The 24,234-nt window shown below is 33.2% G+C and overlaps 1 protein-coding gene and 1 non-coding gene across 2 annotated transcripts; both read right to left on the bottom strand.

The window, feature by feature from the left end:
• Nucleotides 1-3,045: 3,045 nt before the first annotated feature.
• On the bottom strand, nucleotides 3,046-23,545 carry LOC141721159 (diacylglycerol kinase 7-like). Its single transcript, XM_074523924.1, has 12 exons — nucleotides 22,791-23,545; nucleotides 21,980-22,102; nucleotides 21,617-21,754; nucleotides 21,305-21,390; nucleotides 20,066-20,159; nucleotides 17,705-17,780; nucleotides 16,728-16,810; nucleotides 16,533-16,603; nucleotides 14,334-14,411; nucleotides 14,065-14,152; nucleotides 7,414-7,530; nucleotides 3,046-3,406 (listed from the first exon to the last, which is right to left on the bottom strand). The coding sequence occupies exons 1-12, from the start codon at nucleotides 23,118-23,120 to the stop codon at nucleotides 3,248-3,250; spliced, it is 1,443 nt and encodes a 480-aa protein (XP_074380025.1). The 5' UTR covers nucleotides 23,121-23,545; the 3' UTR covers nucleotides 3,046-3,247.
• Nucleotides 11,531-11,637, bottom strand: LOC141722701 (small nucleolar RNA R71). Its single transcript, XR_012575706.1, has one exon. It is a non-coding gene; the product is annotated as a small nucleolar RNA R71 (small nucleolar RNA).
• Nucleotides 23,546-24,234: the final 689 nt, after the last annotated feature.

Here is a 24,234-nt window from a genome sequence, read left to right as displayed (position 1 = left end):
GGCATAAATTCATAAACTTATAAATAAATGATGAATTTTTGAAATTCGATATCTTCAATTATTTAACACTTGACATACTGGTATCCCCTTCTCGAGAGGGTTACATAAACATAACATCAACATACATATGTTTACTTTCAATATCCCACTCATTAGTGAGTCCATTTTTGAGCTGACGTTGCACCCACTCCTCAACTTCATGCCTCGCTTTTTCGATTCCTAATATATTACATGATAAGAAAATATCATGCCGACTAATTACTTCCCAACACGTATACAACATGTATTAAATTAATTGATATAAAACGCGTGGCTACAAATACAATTACATAACCTTCTTATCTTATTTGGTCCCTCTACGGCCTATGAACACTGTTCTCAACAAATAGTATGGACGGGTGTCTAAGCTAAGGCGGACACGAATTTTAAGACATTTACGAGCAATTCAAGTTCCGATTTTTTTGAAGATTTTGATGTAAGATATTACACAAATAAAAAATTGTTTTTAAGGGCGTTTTACTTGTGTAACTTCCTCACTTTTTTCACCATAGTTCTTTCATTTCTATTCCCCTATTCGTTTAATATACAAAAACATGTCGGCAAAAAAAATTTAAAGGAAAATTTTCTTTCAAAAACGAACAAAACTATGAGCCGGTGTTTTGCTTTTTTAAAAATGATCGAATTAAACTTTTTAGTCCAACAAAAAGTGATATTCAAGTTTGACAAATTAATAAACAAGCTTAACACTAACCTCATCCCGAACCTTTTGAATCGAGCCGAACATGAACTGGATTTGAATCGAATTGAATTTTATAGCACCAAAAAAAACTAACTTATAGGAATAATTTCATTTCAATTATATCAACAAATAATGTAAAAGAGGATTACTTTCTTTTACTCGTGTCATTGAGAAGAGCATTCGAATTATTAAAAAAAAGTTAATATATATTTATATAATTAAGAGTTCAAGAATATGAATTTAATTTCTATATATACGAGAAGCTAAACTTTGATGTATCATAAAAATATATATATATATATATATATATATAATTCGGGTCAAACTCGTTTAATTATCGAACACATTTTATGTTGAAACTCAGATTCATTCACGAACAGTTTCATTTACAAACAGTTTTCTTCTTTTACTGGCCTGCAAGACGAGAGAACTATGACCGTATGGCGGCTGGAAAGAAAGACGAAACTCTCATGTAACAAACCCTCTGAAATTAAGACAAATATAATATAAGTAGGGGGCTATTTTATAAATATAGGAGGCAGATTTTAAATATTATAAAAAAATATCATTTAGTATTTATATAAAAAAGTAATATAATCTCGTCGATATCGGGCCAAATTTTCTCTTTTTATAATTATCGTTCTTCTTTTTTCTTAGATTATGTTGAGAGTTCTTTTAATTTCTTCCGAGCATACTTGACACCAGCGACTACTAACAATAGAATAGAATAGCAAACTTAATGGCATTAAAATTTTTATTATGAAAAACCAGAAAAACAAAATATACAATTAACGATGGAGTTGTTTTATTTAGTCTTTTGATGAAAACAAGAAGAGTGATGAAATGAACGTTTGTTCATGTAATATATTGTAACTATTGTCATTTTCCTGTCTGGATCAAGTATATTCACAAGTGCCTACAACTGTAGTAGATAATACACTTATGCGGGCAGTCGCTATATCGTTGTCTATCATGTCATGAAATAAAAGGAATGAAAAGGAATGTTCGAAAAGCAAGTGGATGCGCCTATAAATGATACAACAACGTTTCAGTAATCAGTATGACCGACCGTACGCCCTAATAAGCATCCCAATTTTTACTCCTACTTTGGTGGAGCTGACACCAATAAAATTACACAGGGCTTGAATCTAACATGAGACTATGACTATCCACTAGCTAGCCAGCTAATATCTCTCATCATTTTGCTGGTCCTGTGGTTTACCATTGCTAAAACACATCCACCCATTTATACATTCAGGTGCTAATTTTGTTCACATTGTTATACAGAAGAAACAATTAGGCCGATGAAATCCAGATGAAGGACAATCGGAAAATTAGAGTGATAATCTTTAAGAGTAAGAGGTTTATGAAACTCAAATCAATGCTAGTGGTTCCTGTAAAAAGCTTGAACAAATAATTGATTATGCTAAGTAACAAAAAAAGTGCAGTAAAAGTGAGAGAGATCGATAACGAGAGGATGGAGGCTCACGAGTAGCAGCACTTAATTAGTACTGAATTTAACTTAGAAAGAACACAAGGTAAAAGACAAATGTTATGCGTCCCAGGGAGGAGACATATGCATGTTGTCATTCAACATCATAGAGCTGCACAAGGACAAAGCTTCTCTCCATTTGAATTTCGCAGTAGATAATTTTTTCTTGGTCTGAGGATGATTATCTTGTAATTCCAGTGCAACTCCCACTTCATCTCTAAGCTGCAAGCAACCCGTTTACTTTTTTTATATAACAAGCTAAGGACGAAGAGGACAACTCCTATAAGAGGGTGACAGGACACAGTGCCTAGTGCAGAATATTTGTGTGTGAACCGTAAGCAAAACCTTATTTCACCATGTATGTAGTCATGATTATCGACACCTTCACTATCAAAGGTAGGAATAATTGAGGTGCCAGCCCATCAAGCAACACAACATATACAAAATTCCAAGCTAAATACACTGGTTCTGTATGTGTTATAGTATATTTGTATATGCATGTCTGATATGTACATGTAGGAGAAAACACACATTGATGTTGAAAACAACTGTACTGCATAGACTTTGTACAAAAAAAAAGGAACTGCTTTGCAAATCAAAGCTTTTTGGAGAAGTTTTGCATGATGCATCCAGTTACATTGTGTGTATTGTATGATGAATTACTCACAATGCGTATTGGTGACTGGGTAGGTGAGCGCCCCACTGGTCCTGTGCACTAAGCTGCCCAACATTCCTCGAATAATATTAGCAGCCTTGCAGTATGTGTCGTACAATCACAACAAACTTGATGCAAACTTCATGAAAATATGTGACATGACCGAGAACTCGTAATTAGTATATTTGTTTCATACAACAAAATTTTGCAGTTGGTTACAAGAATGATTAATTACTGGTACAACGATTAGCCTACATCAGCTTATAGTCCGAAGAAGCAAAACATAATTTGCTACAACCTACAACAGCCATATTAATAAGATATTTTATACACACACTAGTTGTAATAAAAATTGGTATATTCAATCCCCACTTATCATCACTGATTGATTAGGGACCCTATTAATCTCAACAAAAGTTGAATATGCCTTGTTTAGAGGTTGTTTCCATGGCTCCCCATCCATCTGCATATAACTTTTTCCCCAATCTCCACCCCTAAACTCAAATCGGAGCCCTACAGCCTGAAACATAAAGTATATTTTGTTAAGCTGCAATTTCTATATAGCCTAAAATGGTTTGTCCTACAGCAAATATATTATTTACTTATGTGTTGGTTAAAGCATTGGTTGGATTCTATAATGCTTCAAATCACATGTAAAGTATACTTTGTCACATATTACAACATAACCTAGTCTGAGCATATCTTTTTAACGGAAGGAAGGTCAGTGAAGCCTTGTACTAAATAAGGTTTTGCATTGATACAGATATAGACAGTTGGTTAATGCATGAAGTGAGCTTGCCAAAAGAGTCACGCCAATCACATGAACTATCTTACCAGTCACAAATTAGACATTTTTTAACATTCAACTTATTTATTCATGAAAAGTCATAAACATTGAGAGAAGTGAGAATAACCAATACCTATAACACATACAAGACCAGATTATCATCTAACATCCTTGTGAATTGTGATGGTGTAAACATCACTTAATAATTCTAGAAACACTTCTCTTTCCAAGGTTATTCTAGTGCTTCTGGCTGTTTTTAGATGGAAGTCCCATAATAATATAAGAATACAACAGGTTGTTGGAGCTGCTAGTGGTATGGTGAAAAAGCAATGCTTCTAACCTTACATGGAAATGACTCCAGGCATGTTTCTTTTACAAACTCTCTGCCTTGTAGAAATAAAAAGGTGTTTGTTTCTATTCCATTTAAATTAGGACCTCAAGTTTGGTTGGTACATTACTACTTAATTCTTACCAAAAATAGCTTACGGCCTAAAATTTGGTTAAGACGGCCCTGAGTGCTTCTCATATGATTTTATGTCTTTTTATACAATATCTGGTAAATTCAAAGATTACAATCTTTTTTTACAAGGCACAAAATGTTCTCATGCATTACAAGTCCTTTTCCAAGTAAATATGGTGAACATCTTTCGTCCATACATGTTAACTAGCATAATAACCCGTGCGAGGCACGGTTCATTTTCTAGAGTTTTTTTATACATCATGCAATTATAATGTTTGTAGAGCAACTCCAACAATATCCTTATATACGCTCTTGAGTCAAATTTTGAAGAAATGGAGATAAAATTTCTCTCCAACAACCTCCATGTCCCCTCTATAACATTAGGAGTTTCGAATGTTTCCTCACTTTTAGGAGTGAAAATCCCCTCAACTATTATTATATTATATTTTTCTTACCCGTTTTTTATATTTAATGAATGAATATAAACCGGGTAGTAAGTGTACTTTTAAAACGAAAAGATTAAACTTAATCTGTAGAATGTCGTTAGTATGTTTACAAATAAAAAGCTACAAATTAACATATATGTTGAATACGGAGTTGACCAAAATCTTGAATTTTATTTAAATAAACTGTATGTACTGCTCAATATTATTACTGAGTTCACTACTAACTTACAATTAACTTACTCAATTTAAAAAGATAAAAAATGCATAACTGAAGAATGATTTCCAATTATAATATACAATAATGTAAAATTTACATTATTGTTAATATTAAAGTTGATTTTAATGCAAAATATTAGTTTTTGAAATTCAACGTATGTGTGTTTGGGAAAATGTTAATTTTTAATTAAATGATAATTTTTTATTTACACTACTGTTAACAAAGTAAGGTTAAGTTATATGTATGTGTGTGTGTTAGCATGTAAATTATTATATGTTACATCTCTTATTAATTACTAGCTTACAGCCCGTGCGATGCACGGGTCTTGGTTAATATTTATAGATTTTTAATTTTATTTCACACAATTTTATAAAAATTCTATATAAATAATTAAATACTAAATAATGATTATATAATTATAATTTCAAGTTAGGTTCAAATAGTATAAATAGTATATGATTGATGAGATCTTATTCATAAATAATAATGTAAATATTTGTTGTTGGTGAGTGAGATTCGAATCCGAAAACTTATATGTATTTTTATAAATAATATACATGTTTGTTGTTAACGGGATTCGAACCTGAGAACTTATATGTATTTTTATAAATAATAATATAAATGTTTGTTATTGACGGAATTCGAACCTGAGAACTTGTGGAGTGTATTTTTTTAGTATGTGGATCTAACGGCTCTGATTATTTGATGAAGAAGATCTGACGGCCGTGATGCAAAGGGATAACCAAGATGAGGGGTCAACCAAACTACAAATTATACCCCATTTCGGTTATTATAGTATAGTATAGATGATAGTTTCAATTATTTATATGCTAAATATCTGAGTTATGTACATGTATAATCATTATTAATATCTAGTGAGATAATTGATTACTTAAATAACATGTATTTATAATTATTCAAAAATTAAAATTATGTAATAAATAAGTTGCTATAATTCATATAAGGTATTCACATTATCACTGACAAACAATCCATATCTATTTTTTACGCAACCGGGTATCAATCATGGTTGTAACATAAAAATGAATTATATGTTTTTAAGACTTATTATTGATATTCATGATTTTTTTCAAGAATTAGAAAGAAAAATTGTATTTATATCGTTATTTAAACCGTTTTTAAGTTTCTTTCATTACGACTCTAATATTTCTTCATATAATAATTTGATAACATTTTATACTATTCTTCTAAAATTAAAAAAATTTAGTTCGATAAAGTTTTATAAATATCAGTTGAACTGGTTAATTCCTTCAAATTATTGAACAATATATGTTATTTCCTTAAATAATATAAAATGCATTAAATCAAATGCTACAATATAGTATAGATATAACTTTTATTTGAATAATTCAAAATATTTGTACAATGTTATCTTGATCAATGAATATTGTTGATCTAAAATAATTCTTTTTAAAAAGTTAGTTTTTTAAAAGTGAAAAATGAAAAATAAATCGATTTAATATATCATCGTAATTTTAATTAATCTAGTGATATCTCATTTTAAATTTCAAATATTCTTAAAATTGGGACAAATCCCAAAAATAATAATGCATTACCAGTGAAGTTAGTAATTTTAATATAAATAATCAATTGACTTGATCCTATAAAAACCTTAAACACATTAATTTATATTAACATAAGATATTAAAAAAAAATCACATTATTGGTAAGATATTCTCGCCGAGTTTGTAATTTAAATTTACTAAACGTAGAATGTGACGATGTTTTTCGGTCGGGTCATGTAGTCAAATTTCAAGTATTTTTTGAATAATGGGTCAAGTTCTAAAATGCATTGACTCATTATAATTCGAACTTATCTAAATATGTAATACCAATATAGATTATTTATATATATGCGATTCTATTTTCAATATTTTTAAAAAAAATTATATATGTACATTTTAATTACTTTTTATAATAAAAAATATGTTAAAAATATATGAGATATATTTTCAAACTAAAAAATGATTAATAAATATAATAATAATTCATTTATGTACTATGCCTAATTTTATATCTGGAATTCAATTCTTTAAAATTAACTGTACAAATATTCAACTAACTATCCTTTTTTTTGCGGAATTTAAGTAAGTATCTTTAAAGTTAAATATATATTCATTTAGCACACTTACATATAATGTGTATGATAAAAAGCACATGCAACAATATGGTGTAGTGGTAAGAGGTTGTATAGTTGAATGAAATAACCTGAGTTCGATTCCCACAAACCACATTTTTTATATAAATATTAAAAATATGGGTAATTTAGTCTTTTCAATGAGACTTTTTAATCTCATGAAATTATACCCTTATTCTCCTATTATATATAGAAGAGATTTATAGTCGTCTACTATCAAATTGCTGACACTATTTTTCCAAACTCGAAAATGAAATAACAAGCAAATCTATCAAGTTCAGATACTCCTGTTACAAGATCTTCTTTTTTTGCATAATTGTGTGATATAACAAATGTAAATATCTTCAACTGTAAGCCCCTCTCAAAATTAATACAATGAACCCTTTCATTTGTTAGTAAGTCAGAGTTGTTACTTACGAACAATGCTATGTTCTAAAAATATATCAGCAAGGTGCGTACCTGAGCGAGGTGTTTAGCTGTTATAAGCTCTACCATGACAAATGAGGTATGCCATCCTTGTTTTAGGCCAAAAACTTCTAGGATACCGTCATCAGTATTGGCCTCAACAAAACCTTTCTGAAATAATACAAAATGGCAGAAAGATACATAAATATTCGGTTTGATGAAACATAGTACAGTTTTGACAAGTGTAAAAAGCATGCCATTTGAGTTCATGATCTAATATGAAAAAAAAATGAATATCGGAACAAGGGAAAAGAGAAGACAGTCTTAAATTTTAGAAAACGAAATGCAGGCACAAAGATGTGGTACATTATCTTAGAAGAACAATTCAAATCAAACAATGCACACTGATTGAAAATTTATGGTCATGTCAATATTTGAATTGTTAATAAAGTTCAATATTATAAAATATAATGAAAATAGAAAAATCTGGAAAAAGTTGACAGCACGCTAAGTCTCTCTGATTGCAGCACTATATGTTCAGATAATAGCGGCAACACCTTTCGAAGAATTTTATTTCCCAAGACAATGTATGTTTTATGTTTCCACTGTTCTTTTAGCGGTCATGTATTTTCACCTACCCCCGGACATTGTTGCTCTGGGAGCCTTGTGCCAACAAGATAGGAATACAGAATACATGAAGTTAGGAAAGAGAATTAAAGATGAGCATACAAAAGCTGATGCAACAAACTAAGCAAACAAAGAATAACTGGAAGTACAGTCTGGGGAGTTACCCCATATTCCCTAGTCAGAAGTAAGTGGAGAGTGAGATGATGCAGACCTTACCGCTACTTTATAAAAGTACGAAAGTTGTATCAGTAAAGTCCTCGGCCAGTAAGATTCAAAAGATGCTTATAATCATGTAAACATTTGGATTTTTAAAAGTGAATTTTTTTGCAAAGTTGCATGAAGGCAAAAGCTTGTCATAAAAAAACACACACTAAAACATAACAATAAAAGAATGTAATTCAAAAGGTAAACATGTGCTTATAATCAACCCTCCCTCAACCAACAAAAATTTGTTACACTAAATTTCTACCAGTATGTCCTCAAAAAGGCCACCAAATTAGCCAATGCCACGTATGTCGTGCCTTGCCATGTGATGCAGGACAGATTGTACAACAATGAATTTATGAGGAAAAAAAAACAAAAGATGGACTTTGGTGTATTAACCACAGAAAATCCACTACTCGAAATGATTACAACCGCATAAAGGACAATAATTGCGGGGACAACAATTATGGATCACAACCCATGAAAAAGTCTTAATTTGATATTCAATAATAATCCAATATTTTAACAATAATCAAGTCTACCATAATATGTGGGGATTACATCACTTTTATAGGGAATAGAAACCCAAATAAAGTAACCTAGGAGTAAGGCCTAAAACTATCGAGCTTATTAAACACAAGCTACTATCTCCACATATAAAATAGATACATAAGTAACTTTAAAACCCTCTACACTAAATATAGATAAATTAATTAATAACACATATAAAAGTTCTTAACCCGTTTTCCCATAATTCCCTCATTTTCAGAGAAAATTCAAGCACGTGATTTGTAGAAGGTAAAAACCATGGAAAACTAAATTGGAACAAAAAAAATTGCACTTCTTCCAAAGCATCAGTTCAGGTGCAAAGAACTTTTATGTATTTTCTCTTCTTCTTTTCTCAATTCAAATTTATACTTCTTCTTCAACCTTCCAAGTTTTTAGTGTGTTTTACCCAACTCATGGAATACAAGCTCATTTTCATACAACCTGCTTCGATAATGGCAGTTATAAACTTCGTACCGCAAGAAATCACATTCATTCTCAAGAAAATAAGTATCAATATTGCAACATTTCAGTTTCAGGGTTATGTATTTTGAAATGGATTATAAAAGGACCAAGGGGGAAGCTCTTGAAAAATATTGCAATTACGAAGGACGTTTGTAAATTCAGAAAAGTTAAGGGCTGAATTTAAATTTCTGGAAAGTTAAAGGACATGTTTGGAATCATCAGCAAGTGAAGGGGTTGGATTATACTTTATGGAAATTTTAGGGACTGTTTTGTTAACATCCAGAGAGTTCCAGATTTGATTCTAGAAAAAGTTTCAAAAATTCCATTCAACCCCCCTTCTGTAATTCTTGTTGCATTGTTAGGGACTAACAAGGTGGTGTTGGAATAAAAGCTCATGGAAAACTGGCTCGAAGCAGCAAGGAAAAAGATAAAATTTGAGTTTTTCCCAGAAGGACGACGCGCCCGCACTGTGATAGCGCGCGGCCGCGCCAGGATTCTAGAATGACAGCACGCCCGCATTGTGATAGCGCGCGGCCGTGCCGGTGCGAAATTAAAGAATCCTGATTCTAATTCGATTTTAAGTGGGGAGACTTTCATATTGCAACGGGCTGCTATATATATTCAAATTAGAACGTTTTCAAGAGATATCAAGCATGAGACATACCAGAGCGCAAGGAGAGCCGTAAGAAGACCGTTTTAGCACGATTCAACAAAGGCGAAAAAGATCTTGTTTTTACTTGTGAATCTTTGTTTTAAGTTATATTTGGATGCTAGTTTTTTTACTTGTGAACCTTACTCTTGTTTTATACTTGGTTTTATTTATTCGTTATAAAGACTACATTTGTTTTATACCATGCTTTCATCGGAACCCACGTTAATGATGAGTCTGATCATGGGTTAATCGTTATCATGGGGTTCTAGCGGATTTATTTATGGATTTCTTTAGTTAAATTATTTTCATACCTTAGTATGTGGTGATTGATTGATATCCTAGTATTGGTTGTGCGTATTCGTCTTATGAGCGTCGCGAACTTATAAGATAATGTGTTAATTCTTAATGAAGCGACAGTGAATTTAAGAATTTATAACTTGCCATGCTAGCATAGGTTCATGTATTGTTATGCATGATTCGTAGGTAAGTTTACCCATCTTACTTGCCCTGTGTAATCAAGATATATAACTTGTGCTTAAACCGTTATGTTGTCAAATTTTATAGACATATAGGGTCTCAATATAATTGGTGTCTATTCAGCTTCTATCTCTTTTTTGGATGTTTGGTAGTTAGGTACTCGTGCAACGAAAGTTGGCGTTTATCAGTTTCGTGTTGTCTGATTAGTGTTATCACCATTGTATGCTAAGGTTGAGAACAATAAGGCTATTGAATGAAGTATTTAATGAAGTTAGAATCTCATGTTTGTCATATATATTAATTTAGTCAATCTTAATTTCGTAGTTATAATAGTTAGCGTAATTTTTAGTTATAAATAACCTCAATTTGTTATCGTCTTAGCATTGAATAATAACCATACATTGTTGCTTAAGTGCGTGAATTAATTAGTTAACCAATACAATCTCTGTGGGAACGAACTAGAAAAGATTCTATACTACTTGCGAACTCGTATACTTGCGTGTAATATTAGCGCGTGTTTAGCGGCTAACAAGTTTTTGGCGCCGCTGTCGGGGACTGCAGTGTTAATTTATAATTTATGTGTTTTCCATCAGTGGTCGTTAAAGTTCATTGACTCGGACATTGTTACTTATTTGTTCCGTGTTTTATTTCAGGTACTCTAGCGATGGTGTATGCATACGCGTTCACGTACTCGTAAGAGAACACTGGATAAAGCCGAGGGAGAGATCTCGTGGTAGTTCGTAAAGAAGTTTTTGAGGAAGAAAAGAAGGTAGAAGAAGAAGAGAAAGTTAAAGAACCAGCTTTAGTAGATATGGGTGATCAAGCGGAAAATCGAAGGCTTTGATGGACTATTCTCAGCCTAATATTAATGATATTCAGTCAAGCATCATCAGACCATCCATCAGGGCTAACACTTTTGAGATCAATTCAAGCACAATTCAGATGATGCAGAACTCAGTTCAGTTTGGGGTTTCTCCAATTGAAGACCCCAACATGCACATCAGGGATTTCATCGAGATCTGCGACAGGTTCAAGTTCAATGATGTGACTGAATATGCTATCAAGCTATGCGTCTTCCCATTCTCTCTAAGGAACAAAGCTAAGTGTTGGTTACACTCTCTACCAACAGGGTCTATCACCACTTGGGACAATCTTAGGCAAAAGTTTTTCACTAAATTCTTCCCTATAGCGAAGAATGCTGCAATCAGGAATGCTCTTACTCAGTTTGCTCAGCAAACTGGAGAATCTCTGTGTGAGGCTTGGGATCGATATAAGGAGATGCTAAGGAAGTGCCCACACCATGGCATGCCTGATTGGATGATTATCAACTGTTTCTACAATGGATTGGGTGCTACTTCTAGACCCATGCTTGATGCAGCATCAGGAGGAGCCTTATGGGATCAAATCTTCAAGGTAGAATCGAATTGCAGTTTTGCAAAATATGTATATAAATAAGTTTAGGGTTACCATTATATTTGTAAACACCATGGTTGTCATGTAGGTCAACTAGCGACTAGTCGATCACTAGTCGACCAAGCAGTAAATGGTTGTCGACTCAACATGTCGACTAGGTGAATGTCGATATTTCGGTCGCCTGGTCGACTAAGCGGTCGACTGGTCGACTAGTCGGTTCGACTAGAAGAACCAGTCGACCGAATGGTGTAAAAATTCAAAAAAGCCCAAGCCAAATTAAAGAGATGAAGGATTTATGGATCTAAAAGAGCAGTCACGACATACTTTTTCCGGCCGCTACGTGCCATGTTCGGCCACCGTTGTGTTTATGTTTTATAAATCCTTATTTGTCTGTGTTTAACGTGTTGTATGTATTGTAAGTATATGTTTGTACATAGTGTTGGTGAGTAGAGATGTACTTGACTGTTGTTGTTTGCTTGGAAAGTGGACTCATCATATGGGCTACACAGATATATAGGGATAGTGTATTTTTAGTAGTAATAAAGTAATATTTTTGTAAATGAAAAGCTGCAGCTTACATGTTCCAGTACACAACCATTATGTGTAAATAAACTATAACAAAGACAATGTTAGCAAAAATACATTAATTTAAATGAAATTTTTATATGCTATATTTATAGAAAAATAACATTATACCTTGTAAGTAGTCTACGACTAGTCTCGACTCGACTTGTCCGACACCACGGTCGACTCGACTCACCGACGTAACAACCATGTTAAACAACACCACAGCTGAATAGTAAATTTTTCCCCTCTTTTTTTTTCTTTTTAATCTTCCCCAAGCTTCCGATGAACAGGGTTATCCGACGATGAACAGTTTTTCAACAGACAATAATGAATAATATTTTATGTCCATGAACAATCATTGATGAAAGGCAACTCTATTTTTTTTTTTGCAAAATCCGCAATTAATCTCCACACAATTAACAAACTGATGGAGAAACTTAAGTTCGTATATCATTTGATACTATACAAATTGTATAAAATGAACTGATTAAAAACTAATAGATAATAGAAACCTAATAAGTCTCTACTATTATATTTAAAAAACTGATAATTATCTGGTTCTAATATATTTTTTTGTATCTTTTCCAATCACCTAGACACTAATGATGTAACACCCCAGTCCCACATCGATAGGAATTGGGACTTCTGTTCAGTTTCTAAGGCAAAAGTATTACTGCTCTGTGCACCAACATATCATGATCTTTTAGGGGCCTATGGTGGGCTTGTTATTTACCCAAGTTGGATGCACTCTGGACAATAGACTTGAGCTTATTTCAGACTCGGAATCGGGACTTGACCCGGTTTTCGAAAAAAGCTCGGGATTTGACTCATGTTTTTGTACTAAATTCCTTAAATTTTGGCCAAGGAATTCATTTAGCTAACCTATTGAACTTGATTTAAGGCCTATAACAATTGTGCTTATTATATATATGCTACTACCCCAAATATAAAACATACAAATAACTACATGTAATTCCATCTACACAAAATAAGTTAATAATGCCTACACGAGTCAAAACCATCCATTTCTAAATAAGTTAATAATGCTTACATATGCCTTCAAACATATGTATGTGTGTACACGCCATATCCATTTTTAACCAGTTTAACAACTATGTTGCACGGGGACGCCTACTAGGTGGAGTACCGAAGTTCGGGGACGTCTAGGGGACGACTTATGTACGTTCCCAAAAATTTGGGGACGGTGGGTTGATATTTGGGACGTTTCCTGAACCAAAATGACAAATATACCCGTCCCCAATTAAATTAAGTATACAAAACCCTAATCTCGGCCGTCTCTATTGAGTTATATAAACACGGTCTTCTTATATACATACAAATATAAAGTTTCACAAAACATAATGCTTGTAAGAAGGTCACCATAGAAAATAAGCTTGAAATGGCAAGGCTGGAAAAAGAGTGGGAGAAAAAAAATAACTCAAGACCAAGAGATGTTAAGTTAACAAGACCTGCCAATTTGCAATAATACACAGTGATGAACTACCAATCCAGGTTTGGAACATTGTAATAAGTGATGAAAACTTAATAAGAAAAAGTAAATACAAAATTAACATATTTTTTGCTCGTCATAAGTTTAGCTGATAAGAATGTTAAAATGTCATTAATAACTTACATAAACAAAGAATAATTATAAATAAATGTATCTATAGTGTTACGAAATACTGTATATATATATTGTGTGTATATATATATATAAAGATTACTGACTTAGTATGGTAACTGATCAACAATACCTTTTCCATATACTTTGGGTTGGGATGTCCCCAAGGATTTCTTCCACTCCCATAGTTGTGAAGATTTAGAACAACTATAGACCTCACACTGAAATGGCAAAAAAGCAGTGAAAATCATCACCAATTAACAAATATATAATAAAAAACACTAGGAGAAAAAGTTCAAATAAAAAAATAGTTTTTCCACTACAAAAGAAATACAATTTGAAGTTTTTCACTTAAAAGCATTATGATGATGCATAGCAGAATATTCCAATATAGCAATCCACCTTGAAGGAAAATGAATTTGCTCCCATTCTGAGCAGTTGACCCTTTTAATGTACATCCTTAATATGTTGTTCAGTCCCCTGCATCAGAGTAGTTGTTTCTTGTATAAGAGCCTTAAATATTATCTCATATACAGTAGATATAAGCCTATAACCATTTTACAGGAAAAAAGTATATCCAAAATGGGTAATTACATATTCGAATCTTATTTAAATAGGAAGGGATAAATATATGCATGCTTTTCTTCCGATCTGTCTGTTTGCAAGAGCATGTGATGTGCATGCTTCTTACTTTATTAGATCAGACACAAGGCACATTAAAGACAATGGCACAAAGTTAAGTACAATTCAAATTCATCTCCATAGCAAGTTCCTCTCAGTTAAGTAGGGCATATCTAGATTTAGCAAAAAAAAGAGCATATCTAGAACATAGAAATGCAATCATGCATTTAGTAGTCATCATTAATGCACCATGGACAAGACACCCTAGTAGTACTGTAAGTACATATGAAGGCCAAGAGAATGTTTTTAAAATGCTTGAAATGCAAGATTGTGTTAGATACTATACAATTGTACTTCAGGGTCCATTCTGATAAATTCCTAGAAAACTTGCAAAAAACTGATGCATTTAAATATGAGGAAAACAGATAGCTTAAAAAACCCTGGTGTTCCTCGAGCTAATTTGATATTATTATTCTCATAGTAAAAACATGAGGTAGCAAAAAAGACTTCCAAGGTGTAACATGAGATGGCAGGATATGAAATTTTGTTCTGGGATTTGATGCATATATATTGGGAGTTTAAAGTCACTACCACTCAGATACTCTACAGAACCATATTGGAGTAAAGTACCAAGAATAATGTATTATCGATTATAGGAGCTATCTCTACAGTCTATTAAGAAAGCCAATGTTATTTCCTCGGCTCTAACAAATTAATTAAATAAGCTGATCACAATTATTATTAAATCATTTGAATGAATAAACTTAAAAACAAAACCTCCACACTAATTCGAAGTTTCGACATTTTGAGTCCGTATATTGATTGGACTTGAGGAGTGGTAAAAACCTGATTATTTGAGTGGAAGAAAATTTTCACACATACTAAGAGACAGCTAGCTCCGTTGAGAAACGTGTTTTATACCACCTGGAAAGACTAGGCGTCTACACAGCCATACAGCTAGTTTTGGCTCTAGTGCTTATGTGCCTGATCCAAACATGTTTCGTTAGGTTCTTCTAATTTCTAAATCTATTCCCGGAAGATTCTCTCCAAGTTTTACACTCCTTCCATCTCTGATCTCTCAAATCTCAGTTCTGGTGTCTCTCATTTCTTGATAAAATTCAATTATCCCCGACTTATCTCCCTATTTAATACTTGACTGCTCCCATAATCCTTCTATCTCTTAAATTCTACTGATTCTGGCCAAATTACTTTCAAAAGTCATATTACATAACCAAGCTCCCATCATAACACTCTGCTACAGCTTTCCCTGTCGAGATAGTGTAATTTTTTACAATTCAAGCTTCAGATACTCAAAAACAAATTGTCCACCTCAATTGATTTCGGAATTTACACAAAATTTTGAGTCCACACAGAAGCTGTAATCGAATCGAAACAGGATGAAGTAAAAATAGAGGGCTTCACATACACCCTCAAATTCAATACGATTGCTGGATTAGGAAGCAATCATTTCAATTTACACTTCAAATAAAACAGGCTCCCTAGTAGTCAAGAGATATATTTCACAAACAAATCATATAGGGCTAGAGAGTAGGAGTAAAAATTTAACCACAAATGTTTGGAAAAAATAAGGAACCACCAATGCAGAAGTGGGTCACTCAAGGTGGATGGCTGACTTAATATTTTGACATTTTTGGAGAGCCCGATTACCGAGTACCTACAAACGACAATAGCTACTCTTTTTTCATAACAAGCTGCAAGGTTTTGGTATAATCATTCATGTGAGGTAAAAAAATGTCTCATAATATTCATTAGAGAGAGCCTTTATAGCCAAATGACCAAACCTGATTGTTAAGAAAGTGGACAATGTTATGTTAGTTATTAACAATGCAAGGTTGCAAGCAGTTTCAAGGCTCAACTCAAAATGCAAAGGATGTGATATCAAGCAGTAACAATAACAAACATTTAATATGTGTGTGTGTGTATCATAATCCCTAGGGGTGAGGGGTATATAGAGAATACCTTAAACCGGGATCAGCAATACAAGGGGTGAAAAACCACCCCTGTGTGCAAGTAAAACAAGAGTAAATAATCTGCAACAAAAAAAACTTATTTGTTCAATCAAAAGTTATTAATTACAATGTAAAAATAAAATATTGAAAATCAACCTCGTGCAAGGAAACTTTATTCAAGTGACAGAAATAGTAAAGTTCATACCTTATTTGAAATTGGACCTTGTGCAAGGTAAGGTTTTTCATTGCGCAAGTGATGGAATCCATAAGCAATTTGGGCATCCATTCCTGTAATTTTTTCAGCAACACGTCATGTGAGCAAAAAAAAAGAGGCACTTCCATTTTAGCTCGCGAGGTATAAAAAAAATAAATTCTCTAGCTAAGTATGGGACTTATTCTTTACTATCCTTCCGTTTTGCGAGTGTTGTCTTCTGAATAACAAAACCCTCTCCAAAAGTTAATAAGAAGGTAACAGATTTTAGGTTTCTGAGGTGTAATATGGGTTCCACTCACAAATTTTAGAATCAAGAACACAATTTTTTGACCATTTATTGTTTTATTTTAAAGCTAAAAGAATCATAGATGAGGTATTAATTTATAAACTTATCTATATACAATGCAATGGTCCAAGTTAGAGGACAAAAACAAGGGAGCTGGAGGGAAAAGAAAAGGTGATCTGAAAGGGAAAGTAGATAACTAAAGAAGTATCCATCTGCCTAATCTACTTATTATTTTTGTTCCAAATATTTGACGAAAAAAAGTGAGAGAGAGAGAGAGAGAGAGAGAAGTGAACTTGGAACTTTTAACAGTTCATGTTTTAAGGTATAAGGATAGTACATATGATTATGACCAAAAGCCCAACATATTAAGGATAGTCCCCATTGATCTTATCTTAGGAGATAAGTCCTAATAGGTTCTCTGTTAATAGGCCACAAGTAAAACTCAAAAAAGAACCCACTAAGTGAATTCCAAGAATTATAAAATAAGCCAACATGTGAAAGGTTCTCGCTTGTTTAATGAAATGCAACAACATATTTGAAATAGTAAGTCGTGTTTTAAACTATTAAATCATGAAACAGCGAAAAATATTTAATTGGTAGGCCTGAAATGCATGTACTGAAAATAGATAATCGGTAATCTGTAACGATTTTTAAACCAATTCAAGCAACTCAGAAAGCCAACCTATGCTAAAGTAATTATAAAAGACTCCATCGTAACAAGAAACTTTCTCGGGCAAATCTCGCCTATCTTCCATTTCCTGCAAAATCATCAATTTTATCACAAAAAAACACAGATAAATGTTGCATAATGCAATGATTAGAATAAAACTATCGTCAATTGCCCATGAAGATACATGTGAAGTATTCAAATCTCAAACTTTTTATCTTTAGATTCATGAATTTGCAAAAAATGTACCATGCTTCCCAAGTTATTTGCAATTATTTTCTACCTAGAATATCCCCCGCAAAAGCCAATTATTTTCTACCTTTTACTGCACCTTGAGTCCAAACTACTGTTTTCTTTAACCCCACTAAATAACATGTGTGATTCACTCACAGACATGAGACACTACAAGCTTGCAATTTCAATAAATCCTTATATATACTAGATACTGATGATCAACTTGGGATGTTGTCATAAAATTATCATTCTAGCATAAACTTAATATTAACATAAAATATTTATATCTTCATAAAATATATGTAGTTTCATAAACATTTATAATAATTTTTAACAATCATGCTATAGTATTTCCAAAATAAATATAAATTGACTTTAAATTCTATTATGAATAATATTGTCTACTTTAATTAGTATAATTTAATTATTCAAAAATTTAACAGTAAGAAAATTTTAAACTAAATTAGACTTCAACGGCCTCTAATTTTATGTTTTGGAAAAGACTATAATTTTAAGCAATTGAAGGGCTACCGTCATGTTTAGAGCTTGTTCCGTCCATTAATGTATGAGAAAAATCACCATCTTAAAAAATGATAATAATAACATATGTTATATATTACAAGAACAAACCCCATATACATAACTTCAAATTGCTTCAATATGCAAATACAAATTTTCTTCGATGACCCAAAATCGTTTTTCATTTAGAACCTCCAAAATGAATATTGAAAGTACCATTGAAGTCCCATTATCTATATGAACAAAAATGCAACAATTGAAATTTTTCAATGCAAGAACTATATGGATGACCTGGCCTCATTTTTCTATGACATACATAGTGAGAAATTGTTATGAAAAAGGGGAGCGATTCATATTTATAATTTTCACTGATTTTAGACTATGGAAATATGATAGAAGATTAGGGAATGGGATTTGTGCTGGATTCACCAACCAATCGAGTTAGAAGCAGATGGATAGACAGATTTTAGGAACATATATATGAGTATGTATGATATTATATTTATAAAATTCATTATTAATTTTAAAATTACTATTACAAGGATTTAAATCACTTAAAATCTCATTAACAAAGTTAGTCGATTTTGACATAATAAAATGGAAGCACTTTAACTTTAAAATATTTGATTGTATAAGGCATCAAAGTGCTATAATTAAAATGTAGACATCAACTGCCGAAACATAATATTTCAAGTCATCAAGTGCAACTTACTTTAAAATTAACATTTGAATTTAAACGGTTGGTGCTTGGTATTGGGTTATATGCTAGTATATTGCATAAGGAATTACCCTGACTAGTAAAGTAGTGCTCATCTTGAGGAGAAAACATAGGTTTAGATGTGGATACAGGAAGTGGAAACTCTAACATTAGAAATAGTGAAGCTCTAATGTTACAAGGATTTGGTACGAAACACTTCTATGCTATTTCTAGGGTTTCGACCATGTAATCCATTTTTTCGCCTATTCCCTAATCGTCATTAAATAATGAATTGAATTCTCCAGAGGGACTACTCCATGTAATAGACACTTCTTACGGTATTGCCAGGGTTCAGGGACTAGTCCATGTGATTCTTTTATTTTTCCTTCCCCCTGATTCATTCTCTATATATCTCCTTATAAGCTCCTTGATTGGACACCTGTAATTCCTCACCTTGAACATAAAGAATCCAAGATGGTGCCGGACAACATACCGTAGAAGAATTTTGTTTAAATCTAAGTTAGACGATATAGTTTGGCGCAACCATCTTTAAAATAGAGAAACTATATTTTAAAATATATAAAAGAAATTGAGGAAGAAAAGCATGTGGTGTATTTGAACCTAAAACTGCAACCCCGGGATAAACGTTATGGCTATTGGATTAATTAAGGGAAAAGAAGATTCATGTAGAATGGATGCAGAAGAACAAGGATGTTGCATTAGCTTAAGAAGTCATGAGGGCGCAACATGCATTTCTAGATCCTCCAAAGTGCATATGACTTTCTGACCTAAAACCTCACCACAAAAGATTCCTAATCATTTAAAAAAGCTCGTATATCAATTTGGGGATGACACAGTTAACGTTAGGGTGCAAAAGTAATAAGCAATACAAAGCACAATGAATATAGCAAACAACTATCACTAACCTGATCAAGAGAAAAGTCTTCCGCTGCCTGCCGCTTTAGACAGTGAGGTGCATTTATCTCTTCCCTAGCTGACATTAATATTCGAAGATTCCAGCTGCGGTTAAAAAAATTATATTTCATGTTTGTTTGTTAAGAAAGAGAAATGAATTTAAAATTATTAATTAAAAAAATTTAGGTCTACTATGGAACCAGTTGAAGTATATTGTGATAATATGAGTTCAAATTGACTAGCTTCGAATCCGGTATTTCACGTGAGGACTAAATATATTGAAGTTCACTACCATTTCATTTGAGAAAATGGTTCTAACCGAAGAGATTGATTTAATTAAAGTTGATACACGTGAACAACTTGCAGACATATTTACTAAGGCCTTACCAAGGGCGAAGTTTGAGTTTCTCAGAGCACAACTTGGTTTAGTCTCTGAAGTTCGCACTAAGGGGAATTATTGAAAGTTTGTGCAAACTTCATGAAGTTTCTAGAATTGTAGGGAAGTGAATTATGGATTCGTTCATGCATTAAAAAGTTCATGTTCCGCATTTAAGATAAGTACTATGAATGAATCTGACTAGACTTCTGCATCTAATTCATCTAGTACATTCAGATTATAAATTGTATCCTGCAATTTGTAGCAAATCATTGTTCTGAATTCATTTTGTTTTATCTAAAGAATCTACGCTCTCTCAGCAGTGTGTTTCTGTTCTATCTCCCTTGATCTGATCTTCGGCAGCAGTAGTGTGCCTACTGCAGTTTAGAGACTGTTTATAGTTCTCTCAACTTAAGCTACTTCTAATAACGAAGGTTGGGTTCAAAGAGAACATCTTGATCAACATCAGTCATTTATATCATTGTGACATATACTATTGGCGATGCATGAAAATGATGAACTAAGCCCTGTTTTGTAGAAGCTGCAAACCAACTAATGTTATCCAGGATGATAAATTTTACGGGAAATCAACAAAACCGTATAATTAAACTGCCGGTGTAAACAGTTTTTGATCACGTGAAAAGTGAAAACTAACAGACAGTAATATCTGCAGATGTGTGGGGTTAAACAGGGTCATTAAACCTCAGAAAAAAGTTTGCTATTTTCCAGATGAGAAGGATTTGGTAAAAAAACAATGAGTTCAATTAACACAAGGGCCCTCGGTTTTCCAGAAAAATACAGAAACAGAAATGTATTAATATAACCAGACTCAAAAAAGAAAAACTGATGACCAAAAATACACTAGACTACTCACCTGTCCAGACGGCCTATCTGACCACTGGCAGCCCTGTCGAGTGTTTTTTTAATTCCTGATTTCCAGTTAAAAGGAAAGGAACCGCCCTAAATAAATGGTAAAAGTATAAATGCTTGGGACTGAAGTTGGTTATCAATGTAAACAAAAAGTGGAAACCCGTGTTCAGTTTTTTATTTTATGTTATCCATATTTTTCTTAAACTCGCAGAAACAGATGAAGTTAAGGAAATTTTGCACAAGGAATAGGTGTGACTGAAGCGAGTCTTTAATAAGCCTGTACAGTAGTAAAGGGTATAAAGTTGTGCAAGCTTACCCAACCAAAACTTCTGGACAAGTCATTTCCAGTACCAAGAGGAATAATTCCTGTTGGTGGAACTGGTTCTCGTCCCTGTTTATGAAGTTCTCCAAGGCAGCTGAGGACCCAACCCACTGTGCCATCACCCCCAGCAACCTTTCAACACATCATAACATTTTAGCTCCCGTGTAAATAAAAAATTTAAATTTCATTACAATTTACAACTAACCATGTAAAAAATAAAATTGAAACATTTGGAAATTTATTACAATTTACAACTAACCATGTAAAAATTGAGAAAGGAACATCTGAAAATTTGTAGTTGGCTACTTAATACCCTGGAATATTATATAAATATAATTAAGTTTGCCAACAACATACCACAACCCTCAGCTTCTCACGAGTCTCTCTGGCACAAGTGTCCCCATGGGCAGCAAACTTCTCCAGGCAACCCAATCCATACTGTACAAATTCATTAGGCTTCACATGTGAAAGATCCAATACCTGGCATATGAAAAATAAACTATCTAAAAACTACAAAAAGTATATATAAACAGTGTAAATCTTTAATCAGATTTATGTAAAGAAGTATATTACCAAGCCAAAAATACTCGAACCATGTTATAATACCAAATAAATAAACAATGCAAAAAATTATGTCATATAGTTAATTTAATGGTGACTACCACAGTAAGACTAAAAATGTCAGGAACAATGTAGAAAATATGTCAGGAACCATGAATATGCAGAATCATTAATATGCTGTGGATGTCTTTGTCTTCCTGGCAATCCACACAGTCTCACACATCAACTAAATCTATCTACATGCAACAGCAGCAGCACAATAAACAAAAATAAATAACAAACAATTGCAAAGCATTGCAGAGGCGAAACGCCTGATCAGTCACATTCTTCAGCTTCTTTTAATTCACATTACCGCAACAAACACCGACAACTTCACAACACCGGCCTCTGCCATACTAGATCGTAACATTTTTTTTAATCATTCAGCTTATTAAACAATTAATAATAGTCATAATTCAAACAAATTAACTAACATTTCTAATTAAATCATTAAAAAAGTATTTATACAGGTACAGACTATAGAGTAAAGTAAACTAATAGTCCTATAGTATATTACACTGCACATGTATATACAGATAGATAGATAGATAGATAGATATATGTATACCTGTTCCTCACTCATTAACTCCTGAAGCCTGGTGATGAGTTTAGGACCGTGACGGCCACCGCTCTTGGAACTGATGAACACGACGATCGGAGACTCCGGCGGATCAAAGACGACGGCGTGTCGGAAATGAGACATTCCGGCATCGACACTTTTGTAGCGAACGGCGTCGCGAATTGCGAAACGGAGGTGTTGAGGCATGGAGATCTTAGACCGGAGTTGCTCCTTTGGAATTTGCGCTCCGGCGAATGTGCACGCCTTGATTGAATCGATCAGTGATGATCTGACGGCGACTCTTGCTGGTCTCAAGTCATCCGCCGTCGGTGATTCCATCTCTCCTGATCTCTCTCCTCTCTCTCTCTCACTCTCTTTCTCTCGCTCTCTCTCTCTCTCTCTACCACACTCTCGCTCTCTCTCTCCCACACTCTCGTTCTCTCTCTCTCTCTCGATCTCTCTCAGTCAAATGTATTAAAAACAGGTGTAGTTTGCAATGTGTATATAGTTATAAGTAATGTGTGTGTACAGTGGTGTTATTGGTGAGTGAATTAATGAGCGTTAACGGTAATGATGTCCACTTCCGGCGAGGTTTTGGAATCATATAGTAGTAGTAATTTGTTAAATATAATTTTTTAAATGATGGGGTCGATTGTCAATTACAAAGTGCTGGCCTCCTTTGTATTTTTTTCACGGGACGCGCACGTTGAAAATTAAAAGAGTGAGAAAAATCGCTTAGATTACCGTGTTGATTACTTGATTCTGGCGTCCTGTCACAAATCACAATTTAACAATTGCGTTGTAACGGATGGAAATAACGCTGTATGAAGATTCGTAAATTCTCTTCTATTGATGATTATATAAAGATTCTGATTCTGATTATGATTATGATATAGACGTTTTCTGTGAATCTGTGATTGGTAAGTTTGTAGCAATACGCTGGATTTTCCTTAACTAGGGATGTCGATGATCAAATGAAAAAAAAAAGCGTTAGTTAACCGAAAATATTTCACATAATTTTCACCAGGTGATTTGCCTAATACATGATGGGCTTTGTTATAGAAATCAGCCGATTTTTTAAAAATCGCCGATATATCACTCAAAAATCGGTGCAAAATATCTATCTGATTTGACCGATTTCCGATAAATTGCTGATAAATCATCCGATTTTTTAAAAATCGTGCGATAAATCGCAAATCGGTACATCAACCGAATAATCACGATTTCCGAAATCTGTAACATTGATTATTGATGTGTTATATATACCAGTGTTCTACAAATCGGTCTAGGCATCGCCTAGGCGCTAGGCGGTGGTAAAACGCCCCGACTCGAACCTACGCGGTGAGTTAGGCGTTTTTTCAAAAAATCGGGTTAAAATCGGGATTAGGTGGGATAGACGGTCAAAAATCGGTCCTAGGCGGTCTAGGCGAAAAATAATTAAAAAAATATTTTT

Source organism: Apium graveolens, chromosome 4 (genome assembly GCF_009905375.1).
Source record: "Apium graveolens cultivar Ventura chromosome 4, ASM990537v1, whole genome shotgun sequence".
Lineage (NCBI taxonomy): Eukaryota > Viridiplantae > Streptophyta > Magnoliopsida > Apiales > Apiaceae > Apium > Apium graveolens.
Note: the sequence above shows the minus strand (reverse complement) of the source record. Positions and strands in the feature narration are given on the sequence as shown.

What these genes read in the sequence shown, in the direction of transcription:
- LOC141721159 (XM_074523924.1), bottom strand. Translation starts at nt 23,120, where the DNA reads ATGGAATCACCGACGGCGGATGACTTGAGACCAGCAAGAGTCGCCGTC. An exon ending in AAGACTTTTCTCTTGATCAG is followed by an intron (nt 17,781 to 20,065) that starts GTTAGTGATAGT and finishes ATGATTTTGCAG; the next exon opens with GAAATGGAAGATAGGCGAGA. An exon ending in AAGGTCCAATTTCAAATAAG is followed by an intron (nt 16,604 to 16,727) that starts GTATGAACTTTA and finishes TTTTTGTTGCAG; the next exon opens with ATTATTTACTCTTGTTTTAC.